Below are 23,385 nucleotides of genomic sequence, written 5' to 3' on the forward strand. Positions count from 1 at the left end.
ACAGCCCATGCCATCTCTTTCTCCATCCCGCCTACAACCTAGGGTCCTAAAACTTTCAAGTTCTTCGATATGCCTCCCAAATGTCCTTTCCTCCTCAAGTCCTTGAGGGTTGGTCAAAACTGGTCCACTACTTCTCCCTACCTTTGCTAGAGGGCTCTAGAGCACCAAAGGAGTTACTAATGTGAACCCGATTTTAGGGTTAGGGTTTCTTGGATGAATTCCCCAAAATTAAGGGTTCGCCCAAGATAATCTTCTTTTGAACCAGCAGATATTAGTACCAATGGGGAAGGATGGGGATCTAGGGAGGGTCTTGAGAATGATTAATGATAAACGCCACTGTAGTTTAAGGCTCCAATGGGTGTAATTGAGATACATAAATATCTAAGGGTAAAGTTATTGATTAGTGGGTAGCTCGAATTCGGTCCTGGATGTTAAGGAAAGGATTAGGATCTCTAAAGAATTTATGTGAGGGTCCTAGAAGGGCTTACGGTTTTAATAAAATTAATTGGGAATGGTGGGAAGATCAGTCTTTACCTATAATTGATTGTAAATGGAAGGGAAGGGAAGTCTGGGATTGGGTATGGGAAAGGTTTGGGATACCCAAAAGGGGAGTGGGAGAGAAATAGTCTAGTTAAATAATTTGGAGATAGATGGAAAAGATGTGGGCTGTTATAGAGTTACCTAAAATTATCTTGGAAGGCGTAGGAAGCTTGCGATTTGGGTAGAAAGGGGAAGGGAAGGGAAGCTTGTGGTTAAGGAAGAAGCAGTAGGGGAACCTTGCAGCAAGGGGAGGGGGTGTTCTTACTAGATTCTTTCAAGATTCTTGATTTTCTTCTTCTTCTTTCTTTTCTCTGTGTCTTTTTCTTTCTTTCTTTTTCTTTTTCCTTCTTTTTCTTTCTTTTCTATTTCAATCCTGCGGCAGGCCCACAAGTTTCAGAAAGAAAAAAGGAAAACAGAATGAAAGAGGCGTGAAGAGGCTGCCGCCAGAAAGAGAAGAAGGGGGAGGGCTTTTTTGCAGCCACAAGAGGGAAGGGGGGACAGCAAGGGGCTGCGATGGAAAGGAGAGGGTTGGGGTGGGCTGTGTTGGCTAGGGATGAAGGGGAAGGGGCTGGGGGTGTATGCACTTACTTGTAGGCTGCCAGAAGAAGATGAATGCCGCTGGTTCTTGAATCAAGATGCTTCAATTGACATCAATGGACTCCTGACGTATATGAAGGAGTGCGGTTCGTTCGAGAAATTCCTACCTCTATATCTATCTCTGAGATGTTTGGAAGGCAAGAATACTAGAAAATCTGCCGTGGCCCTTGCAAGAAGGCCACAAGGCCTACAACCCAATTTTCGACAAGAGATATCAATTCCTTATTCAATGCATGCTAAAGTTTACAACCACAGACTGGCTTATTTATAGCCTTACATCAAAAAGGAAGAACTTAACTAAAACTAAGGGATTCTATCTAGAATCAACTAAAACTTAGAAACCAACTTAACTAGGGTTTCCTTTATAACTTCGGATACCCTGTTTACAACTAAAAAATAGCCACCTAAAGGAATTCTCCTTGGAATAAAAGACTCACTTATCTATAAGAGTCATACTTTAAAGAAAGACTCCTAAGGACTCAAGAACTCAACTAACAAATCAAACTAGGACTTTCAGATAAGACTGGAGTCTGAAAATTAAATTTCAGCAGATGATTAGGGCTGAATTGACCAAAATACCCCTGCTTGTGGGTTCGGTCAATGCCAGGTATGCCACCTTGGAGTGGCCTTGGGGCCCACAGAAGGGTTTTGGCCAGAGGAGTGACCCTTGTCCACATCAGTTATAATGGGCGACAAAAAAGATAAGAAAGAAGGACAGAGAAGACAAGGATGAAGGGGAAACTTGAAAAGAGTAGAGTTGTAGCAAGGGAAGAGTGAAAGAAAATACTCATAAGAATAAGAGAAGAGAAGGGGGCTGCTAGTGTACCAAGCTCTATCTAATCTAAGCCTTTAAATAGTAAGAGAAACGTACCTCAATGAAACCAGGATTAGCAATTTAAATTAACTAAAATAACCCTCACTTAATCTACACAAGCTAAATTTATGCTTACATAATTATCCCAATAAATAAATAATAAAATCCTACCTTATCTTTAAAACTTCCCACATGAAACAGCATCTCCTATTTCATTTTCTTGCAAGCTGGACTTGAGGACCACCAAATCTGAAGAAAAATCTCACAGGTTTACTGTTTGTTTTACTGTAGCATGAACAGTAACTTGGTGATGGTTATGCTGGCTGCATCAAGTTCATGCACTGGAATTTTGAGACCTTCTGTAACATCTCCTCTAATGTTGCCTCCTATCATTCCAACCTCGTTCACATCCGATCACATCTCCAATCTGACCTTAACTGCAAATCCATTGCCAAGATCCTCGCCAACTGACTTAAGCTGGTCATTCGCCATTAAACTAATTTTTCTTGGCTGATTCTGATGACTGGCTCAAGCTAGTGAGTAGGAGTTTCTTGGTCATTTCCCAACAGTTTTCACTATTACACATACAACCATTATTTCCAAGGCCAAGGCACCCACCTAGGCAAGCAAGGCATCGAACTGCTGGCAACCAAAGTATCCAAGGCCCCCAGGACTTGGATGCCAAGAATGCCCCATGTTCAAACCAGCCAAAAAACATTAATGGATAGCTCATCCTCCCATTTGCAAAAGGCCTTAGGATTCATATCACGAGTCAAAGTAATCTCCCATAAAATCCCAAGGTCTGCCAATAAGCACAAATGTTATCGTAGTACTAAGATAGAGATAATTCTTTATGTTATAGTTCATGAATCTTCTGGCAAATTTCAAAGCATTCAGCATCATTGTGACCTTAGAGTAAGACCCCTACGCAACTTCTCCATACAGAACATAAATAGGTTAGCAATCAATTAAGTTGGAAAGCAGGGGAGATATGTGTAAATTGTAAGAGTAGAAATGGAATTACACCTTACTTTAGGGAAGGTACATTTAATTTAACCAAATTATAAATTTGACATAACAGAAAATTAAAAAACAAATTCATTCAAACTTTGTTATCCTGTCAAACCATCTTCCAGACCTAATATCACTCATATGAAGTTCCAATTAACAAATCTGCTGTCTAGAACAAAACTATCTTCTAAAGATATAAACTCCCATGAACAAAAGTTATAATTTGTACAGAAAAATGAGCTTAAGTATTATCAATGTGGTATTAACTGAAAGTAATCATGTTAAAATGAAGTAAAGAAACAGCACATAATAACAAATGCACATAAAATTAAGCATATGAGCCATCAAAAGAGAAACAGAGGTTGCTTACCACTTGAACATCTTAGCCATGATATTGAAGCTCATAGACATCACTCTTGCACTGATAGCATTAGGAGACATACTTCTAACCAAAGTGCACATTATCCCTACCACATCAATCCTACAACATAAAGAGGTATGGAGAAGAAAATTATAAGTATAAATTATCTAGATAAATAAGAAAGGAGATAGTGAATTTTGCAATACTGCATGCTCTCTTGTCTGTGCCCATCCACGCAAGCAGCTTGAGTACGGGATTTGTTTTCAAGGTCCACCAAATCAAAACATACAGCCTAAAAATTGAAGAGAACATTAGATTGAGCTTAACAATGGAATAATAATACCCAAAAAAAGACTGACATCAATTATAGGATTCCAGAAAGAGAGGACTTTATTACTGTAATATCAGTAAAAGAGTATAATTGTCTGTGGGACTTATTTATGTTCCCCTGTCAGTGTATTTGTAACTTGTCTGCGAATCTATTGATATAAGGGGCTGCGTTACATAGACAATAAGCTTAATTCCCCAAATCATTCGTGACTTGTGAATATCAATATAATAATTATCAGGAGATTCAAGATTGTCATCACCTAAACAACAACCAATAAACCTTTATAAACCTCATCATCACCTAAAAGATAACACAGAATTCAAAACTATTTTTAAATTGCCCTAAAAAGGTGGCGGTCGAAGAGCAGGTTGACCATCAAGACGTTTGGCCTGATCAACCATCAAAGTTAGAATCCTGACGGTTGTGACTGTCTGGCTGAAAATTGCTCTGCAGATCGTCAATCAACCGTCTGGCCCACAAAGGCTCCAACAGATACATTTCAAATGGCTAGTTCTGTAGGTCAACTGAAAAAGTGTACAAGTTGATCGTTATCAAAAATTTGACAGTTTTCTGTCCATTGGGATCAAAGTAGTCCCTACTTTTGGCTATAAATAGGGTTCATAATGACACTCGTACTTGAAATTATCAAGACACTAATCAGCCTAACACTTCTTGTGTCTTTCTAGCCCCTTCTCTCTAAGAATTAGAAGCCCTTTCGAGCTCAATTGCTCTATCAAGAGCTTGAGATGTAGAACTCAAGGAGCCCTTCCTGAAGCAAGTGAAGAAGACCTATGTGCATCCCTCATATCATTCGTATCATCATACACTCAAGGGTATTGGCCCACACCCTTACTAGGTAACATCTTTCTTATTCTTTAATTGTCTAATTGATTGTTGTATCTAGACCCTAGACTCTTAGGGGAAGGTACAAAGACTCTCATCTGTAAGATATTGAGTACTCTTGCCAGTCAAGATTGTAAAGGTTCCCCTATCCTGAACAGACTGTAAAAATATTGTTTCCCTACCTATTCTATCGAAAGGGATTCAGAATTCTCTCTAAGGTTAGACAGGAGTCGATGTAGACTCAATAGAGTTGAACCACTATGAATCTTGCCTTGTCTATGTCTTGCTTTTGTTTCCTCCACTTGAAATTCAGTTTCCAACTTATTTTATTTAAAATGGCAAAACCAACTAGTTCAACCTATCCACCTCCCACCCCTCTTCTATGTTGATTTACACTTAGACTAATATTGTCTTTGAAACCCACATTTAATGGAAGGGAGGGAGGAGGAGAAGAAAGGGAGGAGGGGGGGGGGGGGAGTAAAAAAAAAAACTCTTGCATTACCTATGCTATTGTCCCAGGCTGGCACTTCCAACCAAACTAACCCCCATCACCATAACAGGCGTATTTGGACCTTATGCCACCCAACAAGTATCAAGGTCCAACTTCTCTCCTCTTCTACCCAGTATATTCATCACTCTATTCAAATCCGGGAGTTACTGTTTTCTCCTCAATTGTGTTATATGCAATGAACTCCGCTCCTGCTTGGCAACCTCCCTGGGATGTCCTTCGTCATTTGACGTTCGGGACTGCAAACAACCCATGGGGGATAGGAGGAAACTTCAATACTGATTCACTTTGGCCACGAGAAAATTGAAGGGCACCACCTGGACACCAAAGCCATTGAAGACTTCAACTCCTGCTTGGATGACACTTAGGTGTCTCAGATAACAGATGTTTTACTCTCAAGCTCACCTGGAACAATAAGAGGGTTGGCATCACAATAACCAAAGCAAACTTGACAGAGTTTTGGGTAATGAGGAGTTGTTCTCCCCCTTCCCATCTACACATGCCACTTTGAAGGAACCCGGAAACTATAGACCTCCTCTATATCATTCCTTGTGTGGCCGCATATCTCCTTTAACCCAAGCCTTTGAGATCCTTTGATATGTGGTCCTTTTATCCCACCTTCCTGCCTACAGTGAAAGAAGCTTGGGACAAGCCAGTGCAAGCGTTCTCAACCCTCTAATTGCCCTAGCAAAAAAGTTGAGAATGCAAAAGCAGCATTAAAGCATTGGAACTCCACATTTGGAAACATCTCCCAGAGGGTGTTCTTACCGTCAGGAGAAGCCCTCCTCCCTACAGCTAGGCTTGCAAAGTGACCCACTCAATTCTATTCTTGCTGAAGAAAAGAAGACTGCCTCGCAGGAGCACTCAGTTATCCTTGCCTTGAGAAAAAAGCTTCCTTAAGCAAAAATCCAGAATTAAGTGGCTGGAATTGGGGCATTCTAACTCATCTTACTTCCACAGGTCTCTGAAAGCAAAGCAAAACCACAACTCCACCTTCTCTACAAGCCTGATGGTTCCAATGTCCAAGAGTTTAAGATATCAAAGATCTGGCAGCCGATTATTTCAAAGAATTATTTAACAGAGGTTCTACTGGTCAAGGGTTGTTGCCTGACTCCTTCATTGACAAGTTCATCCCTTTGGAGCTGCTGCCCTCTCTCCACCCCATCCCTTCTGAAGAGGAGATTATCTCAGCCATTCACTCCCAAAAACTATTGGGACCTCCTCGTTTGGATGGGTTTAGCCTTGGTTTTTTATCTCCTGTTGGGAAATTGTCGAAGGGTGCCTAATCTGTGCTAAAAGCTTCTTCTTGAATCTAGATCAGATCAAGTGAATAAATCATATCTTTCTTTGCCTTTTCCTGTAAAAGGGAGGAGCCAACACTATACGTAACTTCAGACTAATTGCTATTTGTAATCTTGTTTACAAATTTATTGCAGAGATTTTAGCCAGAAGTTCAAGGTTGTGGTAAATGAATTGGTCAGCCCAAACCAATCAGCCTCCATTCCCAGTAGAAGCATCAATGACAACATTCTCTTGTGCCATGAGTCGGTTAGGGGTTTTGAAAGAAAGTCTCATCCTTCCTCTTGTCTCCTGGAAATAGACCTCCACAAGGCTTTTGACTCAGAGACATGGGACACCAGCAAAATTATCAAGTTGAAGATGAGCTTTCCTGTAAACTTTATGCACTGGATCCAAGCCTGCGTCTCCACTGCCAACTCTTAGACATAATTAATGGCAGCCCTATGGACCACTTCTCCTCCTCATTGGGCAATAGACAAAGGTGGCCTCTCTCTCCTACCTCTTCACTTTGGTTTTTGGAAGTGCTTCCCAGGCAGATTGAATCCTACACACCAACCACTCATCTGCCTATGTGAAAAAGCAAAGGCATCAAGCTCACCCCCTTAGCCTTTGTTGATGACCTCATGATCTTCTCTAAAGCATGTCCCACATCAATTGAAAATATGCTTGGGTGCTTCCATCTCTTTGGGAACTTTACAGGCCTATGAATTAACCCAGTCAAATCTACATTTTTTCTGGCTGAAGTGCAGAATGATCACAAAGAATCCCTACTCAACATCTCTAGATTCGCTTTGGAAACCTTACTCTAAAATACTGCCTCTGTCACACCAGCTCACTACTCATCCTTGTAAAAAAAAAACCCAACACCCCCCCCCCCAAAAAAAAAAAATACACATGTAGATCAGTTCAGGAGAAGACAGCACCTTTGGAAAGGCAAGTTCATATCCTTCTCCAGCAGACTGGTCCTCATCATATCTGTTCTTCAAAGCCACTCACCTCTTCTGGTCTGGTGCCTTCCATGGTGGGATCTCGCGAGATATCTCATTTTTTCAAAGAAGCGAGACAAGATGGAGATCGAGAGCAAAGAGTTGGGATATCTCGCTCAAGATCTCGCCCTGGATCTCGCCATATCTTGTTGGAACTCTCAACTTTCACTGATTTTTTTGCAGATTTCGGCTGGATTTTCACTTACAACTACTCTTAGCACGTCTACAACATCGAAGGAAGATCAATCATTCTCTACTTGTCTTATGAACTTATGATTTAATGACTTATATAGAACTTCTAATATATGTATAATTTTATAATTCTATTCTTGAAAATTGAGATTGCGATACTCATATGGATGGATTTTAGATGACATTCAGGTTATTTGATGCATTTGATACACTTACTTTTCATTTATATGCCTTAAAGGTTCTATATTACATGTTGTATAACCTTGCATTCCCTAATCTTACAACATTTTGGTTTCACACTATGGGTAGACTTAGAAATCATACTTAGGGTTGTTTTCTGATAAATCCAAGGCCACCAATGTGTTCAAAAGGCCTTAAATAGACTAAATACCAAGTTTCAGCCCGACTGGAACCCTAAACCCACCAAGGTGATGCCAAAAAATCGCATATCTCAACCGAGATCTCACCGAGATGGTCGAGATCTCAGTTTTTCAAGGTGGTGATATCTCGCCGAGGGCAAGATCTTCTACCGTGGTGTCTTCTACCTCCATTCTACTGAGATTAAAGCATTGGAATCAATTATGGCAGCTTTCCTATGGGAACTATCCAATATCACCAGATTAATTCATCCCATCAGGTGGTCTCTAATTTGTCAAGGATTAGAAAAACTAAAGATGTAAATTCCGCTAGCATTACCTTTTGAAAGATTACAAAGGAGGACAGCTTCTGGGTTACTTGGCTCTATTCTGGCCTCCTGGAAAACAAATATATCAAGACAACTTCTGTCCCATCTGATTCTTCCTAGGTATGGTGTAAGATTGATGTAAACCAGCTCCAAGACCACCCAAAGAGGCCCAGGGAGCTTATCAGTACCCGGTGGCCCTACCAGAAACCTAGGCAATTTGGTCCAAGTATAAGGGTATTTTGGCAATTTTTTCAGTTGAGTCCACCTAGGGATTAGTTGGGCCTTGTATGTTTGCATGACACTAGATCTAATTTTATCTTTGAGTTGGGAGTCATCATTTGTTGAGTTCTTGAAGAGTCATTGTTAGGTTGGGATTCCTAAGTTGTAAGGGAGTCCCTTCGTTTCAGTCTACTTCTTGCAGCAATTCCGTGTCTACTCTTAGTTTCCAATTTGGATCCTTCTAGATTGAGATATGATAAAGTACTTGAATGCGTAAGAGACTAAGAGTCTTTAGTCAAATAGGAATTTCAGTTTCATTTGTCTTCTAAAATAGAGTCTCAGTGCAAGTTCCTTCTAAAGGCTATAACTAAGCCTCTCTACAATGTAACAAATCAAATTATGTTCAATGAATGAAATTGAGAATTGAAGAGCTAAGTGCTTGGAGTTGTGGGGGAACTTGCAGCAGCCTAGAGAGAGAATTTTCTGCAGAATTTGAAGAAGACACTGAATCCCATGCATCCTTCAAGTAAGACACCCCATCCCTAATTCAGCCCCTCCTCTCTCATCTCTCCCATCCGCAAGCTTCCTTCCCCCAACCCCAGCCCTAGTTCTGCCATTACAGCCCCTTTCCCCATTGAGAATCATCCCTAACCCTTCCCCTAACCCTGCAACAGCATCCCCTCACATCCCCATATCCCTTTTTCTGAATTTTTCAGAATTTTCTGGAATTTTAGGACCTTTTCTTAAGACCTAAAACAAGGTCAGATCTTCGGCTCTAACTGTTAGATATGTCCCAAACATTACGGTCATCATTCTCCTAACCCTAGTAACCTTCCCTCCCATTTTAGCCAAATCAGACCAACCCAAATCCTAGAAAATTCTGCAATCCATCTTCTCCACCAAAAACCCTGAAACCCTAAAATTACAAATTCCTAATTCTCGTCAACCATTCATCCAAACCCTAAGCCATTCTAAATTAACTTCACTCAACCCTGATAGACACTCGACCCTAACCCTAAGCCTAACCCAAACCCTAGAAACCCTAGCTTTTGATTTCCAATCTAAAAATAAAATTACAGCAATGGAACCATGTCAGAATTTCAAAACCTAGCCGAATCTAAACTTACCCCTCTCTCTCACCCCTAAAACCCCTTAACCAGCCTATTTTCTTCAACCTTAGGGTATTCTAAACCCTACAAGACTATTGATTCTCAGGAAGAAGATCCTGGAGAGGGCCTAGATCTAGGCCATTATCCCAATTCATCAAACCCTAGAACCTGGTTTACATCAAAGATCTTGTCCATTAGACCCCACAGCTCTACAAGGCAATATCTCTATGATTGGGAATGGCAGAAGTACTGACTTAAGGCTTGATCACCAGCACCCAAAGCATCTTTCACTAGGTCAGTTCAAATGCCTTCTATTGCAGTGGCCTCCACAAATTTGTAGAGGTTGTATAGGCCCAAATGGTGATCGGTATCCCCCTCACTCTAGACATCCATAGCGACTGACCTTTGGAGCATGCTGCCCACCATCCAAAGGAACTCTTCTAGCTCATATGAACTTATCTGGCAAGTCTCCACCTCCAGCCTGTTTACCCTGAGATCAGCTTGGTAGCTCATAACACGAAGCAGCCCTTCTGTCAACTGGAAGAATCTGGCTTGGTTCAAATGCCACATCCCCAAGCACAGATTCACTGTTTGGAGGGTCTTCTCCAAAAATCCCCTTACTAAAGCCTTCCTTCAGCATCTGCACATCAGGATTCCCCCCAATTCACAGGTGGAGCCAGGATTGAACCTTTTTTTTTTTTGGGGGGGGGGGGGGTCAAATAATGAGTCCAGATCACGCCCCCCCACCCTGTCAGGCAAGCACTAACGCCTTTCACCACACATTGTGTGGGCCTATCTGAGACCCACTGTGGGTCCCACCTCTGAACTATTTTATCACATTCAAATGTGGGACTCACAATAAAAATATAGGTAAATTAATAGGAGGATTAAAATATAGATAACACAATTATAGGTAAATTACTACAATATATTGAAATAAAGCATAGGGGCTAAAATTGTACGATTAGATTTGTTACCATTTAAAACTTTAAAAAATCATAAAAGAAAGACGGTAAGGGAGAAATTGTAGGAGAAAATATAGGTTTGAAGTCTATTAACAAATATGGTGAAAAACAGACAATTTCCATAAATTAAGTAAAAAAAAAATTTAATGGTTATGATTAGATCTAATAAAATCAATGGCTAAAATTCTAAATGTCCAACTAAAAAAACTTAAGATTGAAATTTTTATTAAAGGAATTAAAAATTTTAGAAGAAAGTTTAGAGATTCTTGGGAAGGGGGGGCCAAATACTATATTTCACACATAGAAAGAGAAAATTAAGGGAAAAATAAAGGGTATATGGAAACTTTTAAAAAAATTAAGGGAGGCCAGGGCCCTCGGCCCGTTAGTAGCTCCGCCTCTGCCCCAATTGCACCCTCTATTGGAATGCCACTGAAGACCTAGATCATCTCTTCTTTCCATACCCCCTTGCTGCTCTATCTGGAAGGATGTTCTTGTTAAATGCAGGCCTAAACCGAGAAGAATCCTCCTTTAAGAGAGAGAATAGATATGGATGGTAGATATGACCTTTAAAGGCTCCTATTTCTAACCTCAATGGCAGACCTGCTTTTCCTGCCACCATAAACCAAACTTGGATGGAGGGAAGTCAAAAGAAATGAACCTCCGACTCCAGACTCCTTTCGTCAGATTTGGGCTCCATCTCCTTTCATGTAAAAGGAAAATGTTCCTCTACGATTGTCTCTGTGATGATTCCCTGAGGAGTAGGCACATTTTTGCCTCTCGAGGCATCTCCTGCACCCCCTCCCTTTTTTCTGTCCCTGATGTGTAGCATATTTGGCTGTTTTTCTCCTTTGGAGTTCTGTTTAATTAAATTATTCATTGAGTTCTGTTTAATTAAATTATTCATTCACCCAAAAAAAAAAAAAAAAAGTTATCCTGCAAATACCTGTAGCCAGAATGGCAATGATCACCTACCAAAGGGCTCATGAACATTCAATATAACACCATCAGGCAGTGCTACAGGCTTTTGTACTGATGAGCAAAGCTCACACTAGATAAGTAAGCATTTAGTACCATATTCCATATCATAACTTGAAAATGCAATTACCAAGTCCAAGTTCAGAAGCAAAGAGAACTACAGGATTAAAAAAACAAGAAATAACAATGATGCATTACCATGCTAAACGATACCAATCGACAAAGAAGATCAAGAGTAACAAGCACTTCCTCATAACTATTAGAAAAGAAAGCCCGGGCCAAACGGAGGAACAACACAAGAATTCCAGATTGAGTAAACTACAACCAAGACAATGTCAAAGTTAGCAAATAAACAAAATCACAGATAAACCTCAGATAAAATGTAGAGAACCATAACACAGAGTACCATTTATATGTTATCTGTAACAAATTATTTATGCTCTGATTTCAACAAAATATTCAAGTCCAAACCCCTGAACTAAAAGTCAGATTCAATGATGAGGTGCACAATGAAGCATCATTAGAATACATAAACAGATAAACAATTCCATTTGGTAAAAGGGGAAGCAGGGTGCCCCATGGAAGAAATATGGGTAAACGTTGTACAGAAGGAGCATAAAACTTGAAGGAAACAATGAGTCGAACATAAACATGTAACATGAGAAATTAACAAAGACAACATTCCATAGAGAAGAAACCAGATTTTAAATAAGGAAAGGCATACTTGCTTCATAACCCCTGATTCAAACACAATTTAAACATTAAAGGTAACAAAGTTATCATGGAATGCCTTTTCTGCAGGACTCGACTAAGAGTATTTTTCCATTATGAGCCATCCAGGGACATTCCGGAGACGCTCCAAGCATAAGCCTTCTTTTCTTTGATAATCCTCTTAAGGATAGGATACATAACAAGCTATATTTTTTTTATGTAAACCCAAATTTATGCTTAGGGGCAGTAGTGGAATTTCTCTAAAACTAAGGGCTGCCCAGGAATTCCAGCAAAGAGGAAGGTTATTCTAGAGTGTAAAGGATGCTTCCACAACTCTAAAACCTTGCTGTAATGCCTTAGTCAGATCTGAATTTTAACTAAAATCCAAAAACTAGGTTTTCTTTTTTTGACTCTTTTTTTTTTTTTTTTTTTTTTTTTGGGGGGGGGTGTGTTTCGATTAGGGAAGGTTATTCTAAAATGTGAAGGATGCTTCTACAAACTCTAAAACTCTGCAGTAATGCCTTGCTCGATCTTAATTTTTACCAAAATCCAAAAACTTTTTTTTGTGTGTGTGTGGGGGGGGGGGGGGGGTTTATATCGGTTAGGGGTGGGATAGAGGCTGAACCTGCTGTCCTGAATGTTCAGACCTTCTTGTAATGATTCTGGAACTTAGGGGAAGGTCTGAATTTCAGTAGTTTTAGGTTTTCAGAAGTTTGAAAAAAGTTGCAGAAAATTCAGAGGAAGAAGATGAAGTGCAGGAAATTCTCAAGGCTAGGGAAATAGGGTTTAATTGGGGGAATAGCAGTAGGACTGATCACAAAGGGTTGGTGTGATCCTAAGGGAAGCAAAAAGGGGGATTAAGGGGCTGGGATTCTGGGAACAGGGAGTTGCAGAGAATGGGGTTCTAAGGCTTCCTTGGGAAAGAAGAAGGGTAGGGGAGTCGCAGGGTTAGGGGTGAGGTGGGGAAGGGCAGGGGCAGTGGGCAGTCACAGGAAGTAGGGGAGGGGGACAAGAGTTCTTGGGGGTGGGGAAGGCCTGATAGGGTCTGCAATGGAGGGAGGGAGGTCCTAGACCTTGCGCAAAACAGGGGAAGGGTGGGGAAGGGCTGCAGGAGTGATAGGTGGTGGGGAATGGGGGTGGGGGAATTCTGTACTTACTTGGCTGCTGCTGAAGTGATTAAAGGCCGCATGTTGAAAGCTCGAGATTGCTGGAATGAAGAAGAAGCTGAAATCGATGCGAGACTGCTGATCCTTGAACAAACTTTTACTCAACCATGGCCTCCTTAACTTAGGAAACCATGATCCTTAACAATTTTATTCAATAATCAAAACTAAAACTTACAAAGAAATAATTGGCACATTTATAGCCTACTAAAAGACTTTAACACTTTGTGGGAACCCTTAACAAACTAGGATCCCACCACCTAATTTGGACTCGGACTCTTGATTTGGAATCTAAAAGACTAAAAACACATGCTTAAATAAGCACATGCCTGAATTCTTTTTTTATTAAAACTCTAAGGCACATGTGCTAAATTCAAGATAACCACAACTGACTCATAACAAACTCTTAACAAAAATACAACTCTTAAAACCAACAGGACTGTAGCTGGAAATGCGCCAATTGCCCCTACTAGGGAGTTTGGCCAGCTTATGAGGGTTTCCGAGAGCCACCCAACCCAAGAGAAGGTCTTTGTGTTATCAATTTTTCTAAACATTTAATGAGGATTACAGATAGTTTGTGACACATCCTAGTCATATATAGTATATGACTGTAATTTATGCATGTATAAAGTGGTTAAGTAAGACAAAACAAGATCACCCCAGATAAAACCTATATACCTACAACTTTCACGAGTCATCAATACATGGTTCCTTTGATATACTTAGGGAAATCTCAACAGAGATCTCGGTCCACCACTTTAAATGCCAACTCTTCGAGAAAGACAGGTCGAGATCTTGACCTGTCTTGCTCTCTCTCGCCTCCCAACTCCCCAAGACCTTCCAAACCTCCATTTTTGCCTATTTTTGGTTGGACTGATGTCAGATCTTAACCTACAACAAGGTTTAGCACACCTACATCAATAAAGGAAGATCAAACAAGGCCACAACATCTATTCATGGGCCCAAGCCCAAACTGCAAAGGAAATCCCTAGGCCCAAAATCCTACAAGGCCTCAACATGCCCAGGGGCGCTGCCCTACAACCCCCGTGTGTTTTGGGGGGAAGGTCGTTGACGACAGATTGTGAAGCATGAGCCATACCCAACTTCTATTATGAACTTATGATGGTTATATTATTGTACTCCCAAGAGTCGAGAATGTGATGTTGTGTCGTACTAATATGGACAGAATTTTATTGCTATTTAAGTTATTTTATGTATCTTATCACTTGCTTTCCATTTAAGTCTTAATAGTTCTATATTTCATGTTTTATAACCTTGCATGATCACTCCTGCAATATTTCGATTTCAAGCTTAGGGTCAAGTTAGAACTCATACTTAGGGTTGTCTTCTCACAAATATAGGTCATCAGTGTGTTCAAATGGCCTAAATTAGGCTAACTACCAAGTTTGGGCCTAACCTAGACCTTAAAACCCCCCGAGATGGGCCCTCGAGTTCTCTTGAGTTAGCCCATCAAAATTCTCACATCTCACTCAATATGGCGAGATCTTGCTTTTGTGGCTTGGCAAGATGGGTGTCGAGAGCGAGTTCTGGAACCATGGTCTATGTTCATAAACAATGCATGCATAAGGATGATTGAGTAAAACAAAACAAGATCAACCTTGAAGAAACCTACATACCTATCGCCTTAGCGAGTTATCAGTACATGATTTCTTTGATACACCAAGGTTTTAAGTCATCAAATCTCAAAATAATCTCATCAGTGATTAACCATATATCTTATGCTACCATGACTGTCTTTTCCATGGGACTTGGCTCAGTGCATTTGATGAGGTGCACAATGAAACATCATTAGAGTACATAAACCATCCTACACCATCTGGTAAAAGGGGAAGCAGGGTGCCCGATGGAAGAAATATGGATAAATACTCTACAGAAGCGGCATAAAACTTGAAGGAAAAAATGAGTGGCCATAAATCTGTAACTTCAGAAATTAACAAAGACAACATTCAGTAGAGAAACAAACAGGTTCTTGAGTCTACCAGAACCAGCAGTCACCGTCATTAGGATAGCTTTGTAGTTAGGGGCCTTCTATGTTTAATGAATTCAAAGAGAAGACAATTCTGTCTACTTGACAGATCCAGTTTGGGATACATGGTCATCGCAGGCATGTCACGTGAATTTTACTAAATAAGGAACGCATAATTGCCTCTTAAAACCTGATTCAAACACAATTTAAACTTGAAATGTGACAAAGGTATCAACCGAAAAGAGGAAAACATTTGTCTGCTAATGCTCCACACAATCAACTGCTGTTTAAAAAGGATGATAAACCATAAAGAGCTTAAGAATAATCAAACCAAACACTTCCCTTAACCACAATGAAGGAGCACCTCAGTAAAGCTGAACTTTTTCAGTAAGAACAGAACAATTGTTTTCAGGCATTGGACTTGCCTTTGGGCTTTATCACCAAAGGGGATAGTGCACAATGTTCTATATTATACCTTTCACTAGCTGTGAGTTTTAAGCATTATGGTTGTAAGTATCAGTTAAATTTTTTAACTGTAGTTAAAAGCTCCACTAGGTAGGCTTTATCCATTTGAGTGCAGGGATTTTAATATTTCATTTTGTTTTAGAAAGTCATCATTAGTTACTCTGGAAATGGTTAAAGTAGGAAATGACAATCCAATATCCTAGATAACAGAGTCAACCTTCATTTTATTTCTTCCTTGAGCATATGATTGAAATAAGAACACTGAACAAATGAATTTGGGATAAAAATTGAAAACCATTAGAATGTACCTCCCAACGAACTACCGCAGAATTTCCATCAATAACTTTCAAAACATGACCACGGGTATGGCTAGGAAGGATTAAGCCATCAACCCCAGGAACAGGCAACGGCCGGTCTGTCTCAATGATCAGAGACAAGTTCTCGATAGAGATATCACCAGGCATCTCGAACAAGGATGATATGCCTATGGATTTCACAAGAAAGCCATAGCTGCAGAAACAAGTAATGAAAAGAAAGAATGATAAAATTATCCAAATAACCCTGATATGCGAGAGCATGCCCTACAAAACTGTCACTCTAGCTTTTTATCCCTAGAACAAAATCTTTTAGAAAGGGCATGCATCCACTTATATGATTAGCAACAGGATGAAACAGATAATCAAACTAATTCCACTAACACGCATTCAGCAGGCCAACTCCCTTCACATAAAGCAGATAACAAGCGAACAAGCTCCACAGTTTTGTATGGAAATTCACTCTCCAGGGTGCAAAGGAGAGACCGTATGGGACCATCAATAAAGCTGTCTCTATCCCAGAATTGGACACAAAGGGACTCCTGTCCAAGGAATGGTCAATAAACAATAATGAATAAATTGTGTAGCACAAACAATGAATACAAAAGATGACTGCACATGGAATATTATAATCACAAAGATTTTTATACAGTCAAACCTCTCCACGATATATTTTGCAAAGGATATCTAATAGCAATTTGATGGTATCATCCTCCAGCTGCACCAAATACAAAGCATGAGAATTAAAGGTATTCAGTAAGCTCCCTATAAGCTTAATCTAGATTAAAATAAATTACATTTACCTGAAGAGCAATCTCATAAGATGCAATAAATGCAGAAATGAATGTTCTCAGGACACTTCGATAACCAGTAACGGGACCCTGTGAGATCATTAACATAAAAGTCATTTTAAGAATTCTATAAGATAGTTACATACTGTGCTCATACGAATGCACTGAACAATATGTGGACGTTTCAAACAGAGCAAAATATGTAAGGTGAAACCTTGAATATTGGCAAAAAAGAAAAACCAAATACACATTATTCATCCAAAGAAAGAGGGGGAAAAAAACAAATACACATTTTTCAAAGCAACTGTCTAAATAAAGAAGCAGCTTAGGCAGCTCATGCACATTTCCTTCTATTAGTATTTCAAGTCAACAGTGACTCATTCCTATTTGAACAAATTTTGCATAGTTCAGTGGAAGGTGCAACGCAAATATCTCCCTATGGATTCATGTGGACACCATCTGCTACTGTTTCAATTCCCAAAATCACCCCCCCCCACCCCAAAACAAAACAAAAAAAAAAGGAAAAGGAACATGATAAAGCCTAGTCTTCGAAATGACATAGGATTGGCAAAAGAATGCAAACTTTTTTGGTACACAATTGGCCCAAAGAAAATACTCCCACTTTATGAAATTAAGGTATAGAGGCCCACCTTTCAGTGATTAAGGATGATCTCAGTTTGAAAGGAATATCAATAGAAATGGTCAAAAACTAAACAGGATACTAACCAATGATTGCCACCAGTAGCCTTAAGTCATCAATGAGTTTCCCACCCTAGTATAGCAGAAATGAAGATGCCAACATTAACGAGTAGCAAAACTAGGAAGATTGTCATATTATAGCTGGTCCAGGAGTAGCTCCAATAAATTATAAGCTATGAGACATTCAATTGAGGTGGCAAGGTGACATTAAATGGAAGCCTTTAAATGCCGCCATGCAGAGAAATGATTTATAGAAGGAATGGGAAAGAGTTAGGGGTAGACCAATGATAATCATAAAGGTGGTGAGAAAGGACATGCATGGCTTAGGCCTTGTATCGAGTATGGCCTCAAATAGAGCTTATTGGAAGGCAAGGATCCATGTAGCTGACCCCAGTTATTTGGGATAAGGTTTGTCGTTGATATTGTACATATACTCTTGTTATAGTTTACGATTAGAGTATCTTACTACTATGTCGTACCATGTCATACAGGTCAAAATCAGCCGGGACCAAGGTTTAGAATATTGGCATCGAGTATCATATTGGTTGGGTAAGATGTAGCATATTTTATCATACAATGTCAAAGATGCATATCAAACGGTGCAAAAATGCATAACACATTCAAAATGCACAAGGAAATATACTTTTACAATAGGAAAAAAATATATAAAAACCAATACATATAACAATTATCATGCATAAACAAGATGAACGATAATGTATAACCAAGAAGGTGCATTAAATTGATGTTATAATAAAATATGAGTTATCTTTTTTGTTGGGATACTTTTAGCCATGAAGAATATTGCATGATGCAATCGATGACATTCTAGAGCTCCTTGATTAGTTTTGGAGTCCAACAGTATGAAATACCTAGACTAAATGAAGATTTTAGAATCCTTGCTGAGAGTTCTCCATCATTTTCCCATTAGAATTCGTTTGATGGGACCCTACAAACTTGGATAGCAACATGGTAAGTCTTTGGTCTTCCTGGAGACAATCAATTCCTCTATGTATCAGTCACTCAATCCCAAACAAAAGTACTAATAAGAAATAAAATATGACAATAAAGAACAAGGGAATGGCCTTGCACAGAAAGCATAAAACACGTATATATTCCTTTATCAATCGGCAAACACTATTACGAGACCGGAAACCATTAACACTACTCTGCAAATACCACAGCAGACCCCATTGAACTCTCCTAGATCACTCACCCAAGAGTATTCCTTTTTCTTGCAAGCAAGCTTGCCTAAACACCACTAAATTCCCCTCCCATTCCTTACCTCCTACTCCCTAGCATAACCCAACAAATCCCAACCAACCCCTTTCCACATAGGCCAGCATGAGAGTGGCTGCTCCCTAATAGGACTCTACCATCTGTCCTTGTCCTTTTATGTGGCTGATTTTTTCCCACATGGTTATTTAGGTTTAAATCCCTAACTTTCCCCTATCATTATGGTATACCCCAGCATTACTGTCCTATCAATACTTCCTCCAATTTCACATTGCCCTCAAGGTTAACTGAGTCCTCCAGCTAGCATAGCCACATATGTGCTCCTCGCATCTCCAGTCTCAGCTACGAGGTCCTCGTCTTCTTCCTCATGTAATAATAGGACCTGGAGTTGTTTGTAGGGGCATTGATGGGCCTTAGAATAGGGCACGTTGTAGCAGAAACATAAGCCCTTGTCCATTTTTTGTCTTTATTTCCTCCTGCGTTAACCAACGTGAACGACTGCTCCTGGCAGTCATTGCCGCTTGAGAAAGACTAACACGAGACCAACAAGCTGACCATTGTAGGGTCTGGATGCGCCTAGGTCTGTTGGGTCGAACCACCGGGGTCAATCTGGCTCCATTCAAGTGGCCAGGAATTGGACTAGGTTTTGATCCTCTTGTAGTAATAGCACTAACATTCAAATACTGCCAGGGTGCCCCTTGGACCATTGAGCTTATGGGCTGCTGCAGAAGGATCGAGTAGGCCCAAGAATGCCTACTTCTTGGCCTCGATGGTGTAGGCTAGGTCCATGATTTGGGCAAAATATCTACCCCAAAACCCTTATCTAGCCTTCACCTCCCAGTTAAACCCAATAGAAAAGCCCCTTTCAGCCAGGTCTCATCTCCATCTCCAGCAACAGCATCCAAGGTTTCGAACTGGTTTCTGTATTCAGTGACGGAGCTCCCTTGCCGCACCCAACTAAAGCTTCTTACGGTGTCCTCATCTATAAAGAGCCAAACCTACATCCCAACTCCTCCTTCAACTCTGACCAAGAAGAAATGGGCTCAGCATCTCCCAGTATTGTATCCACCCCAAGGCATGACCCTCGAAACATATGCTGGTTTCTTGAAATTTTTCTCTAGCTGCCCACCCTATACAATCTTCCCTATTAAAGATTGGCAACTCCAACTGTCATGGGTAGAAGTCTCATTGTTCTCTGGTCACCCTTGCAAGGTCGACGTGGTTCTAAGCATATTATCCCCCGTCTAAGGTTGAGGTGAGCCATCAGCCTCTCCACAGTGACTTCTAGAACCTGCAATTCAATCTCCGCTCCTTTTCCACTAACCATGTAAGCCCTTAATTCACGCTTGAATTTATGATTAGTCTACTGTTACTCCTTCACATGTTGAAACAATGATCCCAGCTTAGAATTCATGGCAAGCATTTCACTCTAGGTCTTTCATGATGGATTTGAGTTCTTCTACCCTACTCTCCATCCTACCCCTTACCAACCCTTGGAATGTAACCGACTCTGATACCACGTTGATAGGACCCTACACACTCTCACAGCAACAAGGTCTCTCGTCTGCCGGCGACAGTTACTTTCTCTACGCATCAGTCACTCAATCCCAGACTCTAGTACTAATAGGAAATAAAAGAAGATAACAAAGGACAAAGGAAACAACCTTGCACTGGAAGCACAAAAATGCGTAAATATTTTTTTATCAATGGCAAACACCGTACAAAACCGGAAACCATTAACAGTGATCTGTAAATACCACAGCATACCCCATTGAACTCTCCCCAGATCACTCACCCAAGGGTCCTCACCCCCCCCCCCTGGCAGGAAGCCAAACAGTACTCAATTCCCCTCCCTTTTCCTTACCTAATGTTGAAAATTTTGTCTCGTCTCAGTCAAGACATCTAGATACCAAAATTTCAGCAAAAGATGGTACACCATTGTACCATGTTTCAACTCCATGTTTCGTAGTTTTTGGGCCTCATTCCGTGTACAACTTAATCTGACGCCAATAAACACAATGGCAACGTTAATTTTTACTAAAACCTAACACAAAATGGTCTTCTTGATTCGCACATGCCAGCTTGTACGCAGAAAACTAGACCACGTATTTCACAAATCTAAATATGGATATACAAGCAAATATTGGAACTTTCATTAAAATGCAAGAACAAATATTGAGAAGTAGTCAAATCTCGATCGCAATTCACAATTTACAATTGTAACCCCTTAGAATTCTTGAAATTTCACCAGCATTTCTGAAATTACTGAAATTTCACCAGAACAGTAGAATACCGATATCTTGTCGAAATATTGACAAAGAATCATCAAAACTTGGACCATGTTTCATCTCAATTGGCTCAACACAACCAAAACTTTGCAAAAATGCTGAACTTAGTACATTGCCCTTACCTCCTACTCCCTAATATAACCCAACAAATCCTAACTAACCTCCATTTCACATAGGCTAGCATGAGAGTGACTGCTCCCCAATAAGACCCTGCCACCTGTCTTCGTCCTTTTGTGTAGCTGATTTCGCCCCCCCCCCCCCACATGGTTATTCGGGTTTGATACCCTACAGCTCCCCTATTCCTATGGTATACCCTAAGGTTAGTATCTTATCAGAGTTGTATCGAATTTGTAAGTAAAAATGGTTTCTGACGGAATATATCATCAGCTTCGGTATATATCAAAATGCAATGAGCTGTATTGACTGAAACATATAATGGATGTATGATGGTACTGAGATGTATCAATCACACCATGTCATATCATCCCCTATTGGGTGATGCTTTCGATACAATCCGATATATCCTACTTAATGAAGAGACATATTGTCCACCATAACCAATATGGATATATTTCAGCCCATATCATGCACATCAAACTAGTCAACTGTACAAATGAATATCTTATATGTTGCACCTCAACAAACTACTAAAAACTGGTATATAAACGCAGGTTGGTTGCTACAAGACTGTTTATTTGCAAGAAGAAAAGGGGTGGGAAAGTTAAAGAGGGATGAAGCCCAAGTGTAGTAGGTTGGAGGAGCAGAAAAAGGAAAGGAACAGGAAATACGAGAATTGTCAGACCCACATTATTAAAATGAATTATAAACCCCACAACTAAAAAATCAATTCCAACCTTTCTTCTTCTACTTGCAAAGACAATCAATTGATCAAGGGCATAAGTGCTTGACTCTTGCCCTTCACAACACAAACAAGAATTCCAATCGTTAATAACTCAGAAGGTTAATGGTGTTTGTTTCTAATCATGGGCATTAGTGCTTGACTCTTGCCCTTCACAACACAAACAAGAATTCCAATACTGAATAACTCAAGAAGGTTAATGGTGTTTGTTTCTAAACGATCCAACTTACCTCTTCGGGTTCTTCTTGTTAATTTTCTGCATAGCTATTTATTCCTGCAACTAGCAGTAGTATTAGTGACTAGTGAGTCTCTCATTCTGCTTCCTTCCCTCCTAAAATTCTGTGGTTGTTCCTAACCTAATGGCCCAGCCGGTACAGTTTGGTATCCAAAACCTACATGGGTCATGAGTTACATGATCAATTTCAGAAATGGTCCTCCCTCTTTCACCTGGACTGAATTCAGCAATTTCTTTTATCCATTACTCAATTTCTGTTTGGCTGTTGGAAGGAGTCTTAGAAATATATTTTAAAATCTTTGGAATTGATTTGAATGGTTGGGTTGTCAGGAACTGAAGCAGGTTACTGCTGGTTTTGGTGATCACTGCTTCTTGGGCAAGTGTGTTACTGTGTTTTTCAGAGAGTGTTTCCCTTCCTTCTTCACAAGAGACCACTAGAGATGATGGCGTTTTAGGAGTGGAGTGAGAAAAGTTACACGCAACATCAGCCAACCAGGTTATAATTACTGTAGAGCTGTCTGGAACTTTTCAATCCCAACGCAACCAAACAACCTTCTCTTTTGAGATTTTATAGAAAATCATCACACCCCTTTTTTCCCACCCCAGTTTTTTCCATCAAACAAGCAATCTCTAAACGCTTTACTCAAGCCTATGTCATAAAGGATAAAAATTTGCTAATGTAGCTAAGATGAACTTGGTTCAAGCAATGCTATTATGTGCAGGAAATCTTTGATGAAGAACTTGGAAACTGAGGGGTCTATCTGAAAGAAAAAAATGGTCCCCACCCAGTCCAACAAATGGCAGATATTCAAGCCATACAAAAGAAGAACACACTAGGTAAGCGATAGAAGACCATCCATCATGATTTCCATATTTCTGCCAACAACAAAGTTCACCTTTTTTCCAAGATCCTTCAATCTGGAATATTTTCCCCACAATGAAATTCCAGACTTTATTTTTCCCAGAGTCAAAATTTCACACAAAATATGAGTTGGGAACCTTGATTGTAAGGGAAAATTGCTTACATCTGAATCCATTAAATGGTCACTTTGAAGAATCTCAAGAAAATAATTCAGCGGTGCAGCCTCAAATGCTTGGCGAACATAACCAACATGGTCAATATCCTGAAACAACGAACAGTCAAAACAAAGTTGTCTTGATGCAATCAAATATGACACAGTAGAAACAAGGTCAGCCAACTC

At 40.0% G+C, this 23,385-nt stretch overlaps 1 protein-coding gene across 3 annotated transcripts in view; it reads right to left on the reverse strand.

Annotated features, from left to right (window-relative positions):
- Positions 1-23,385, reverse strand: part of LOC149017574 (nucleoporin (DUF3414)) — an 88,718-nt gene that overhangs the window by 54,626 nt on the left and 10,707 nt on the right. For all 3 annotated transcript variants that reach the window (XM_089151908.1, XM_089151907.1, XM_089151906.1), the window contains 8 exons: positions 23,209-23,307; positions 16,879-16,956; positions 16,734-16,793; positions 16,460-16,617; positions 16,070-16,271; positions 11,634-11,753; positions 3,530-3,615; positions 3,333-3,443 (listed from right to left, as the gene is read on the reverse strand). In XM_089151908.1, the coding sequence (XP_089008034.1) occupies positions 3,333-3,443; positions 3,530-3,615; positions 11,634-11,753; positions 16,070-16,271; positions 16,460-16,617; positions 16,734-16,793; positions 16,879-16,956; positions 23,209-23,307 (914 nt within the window). The remainder of the gene's footprint in view (positions 1-3,332; positions 3,444-3,529; positions 3,616-11,633; positions 11,754-16,069; positions 16,272-16,459; positions 16,618-16,733; positions 16,794-16,878; positions 16,957-23,208; positions 23,308-23,385) is intronic.

The sequence above is a fragment of the Hakea prostrata genome, chromosome 4 (assembly GCF_041222555.1).
Source record: "Hakea prostrata isolate BN-2017 chromosome 4, UWA_Hpros_2, whole genome shotgun sequence".
NCBI lineage: Eukaryota > Viridiplantae > Streptophyta > Magnoliopsida > Proteales > Proteaceae > Hakea > Hakea prostrata.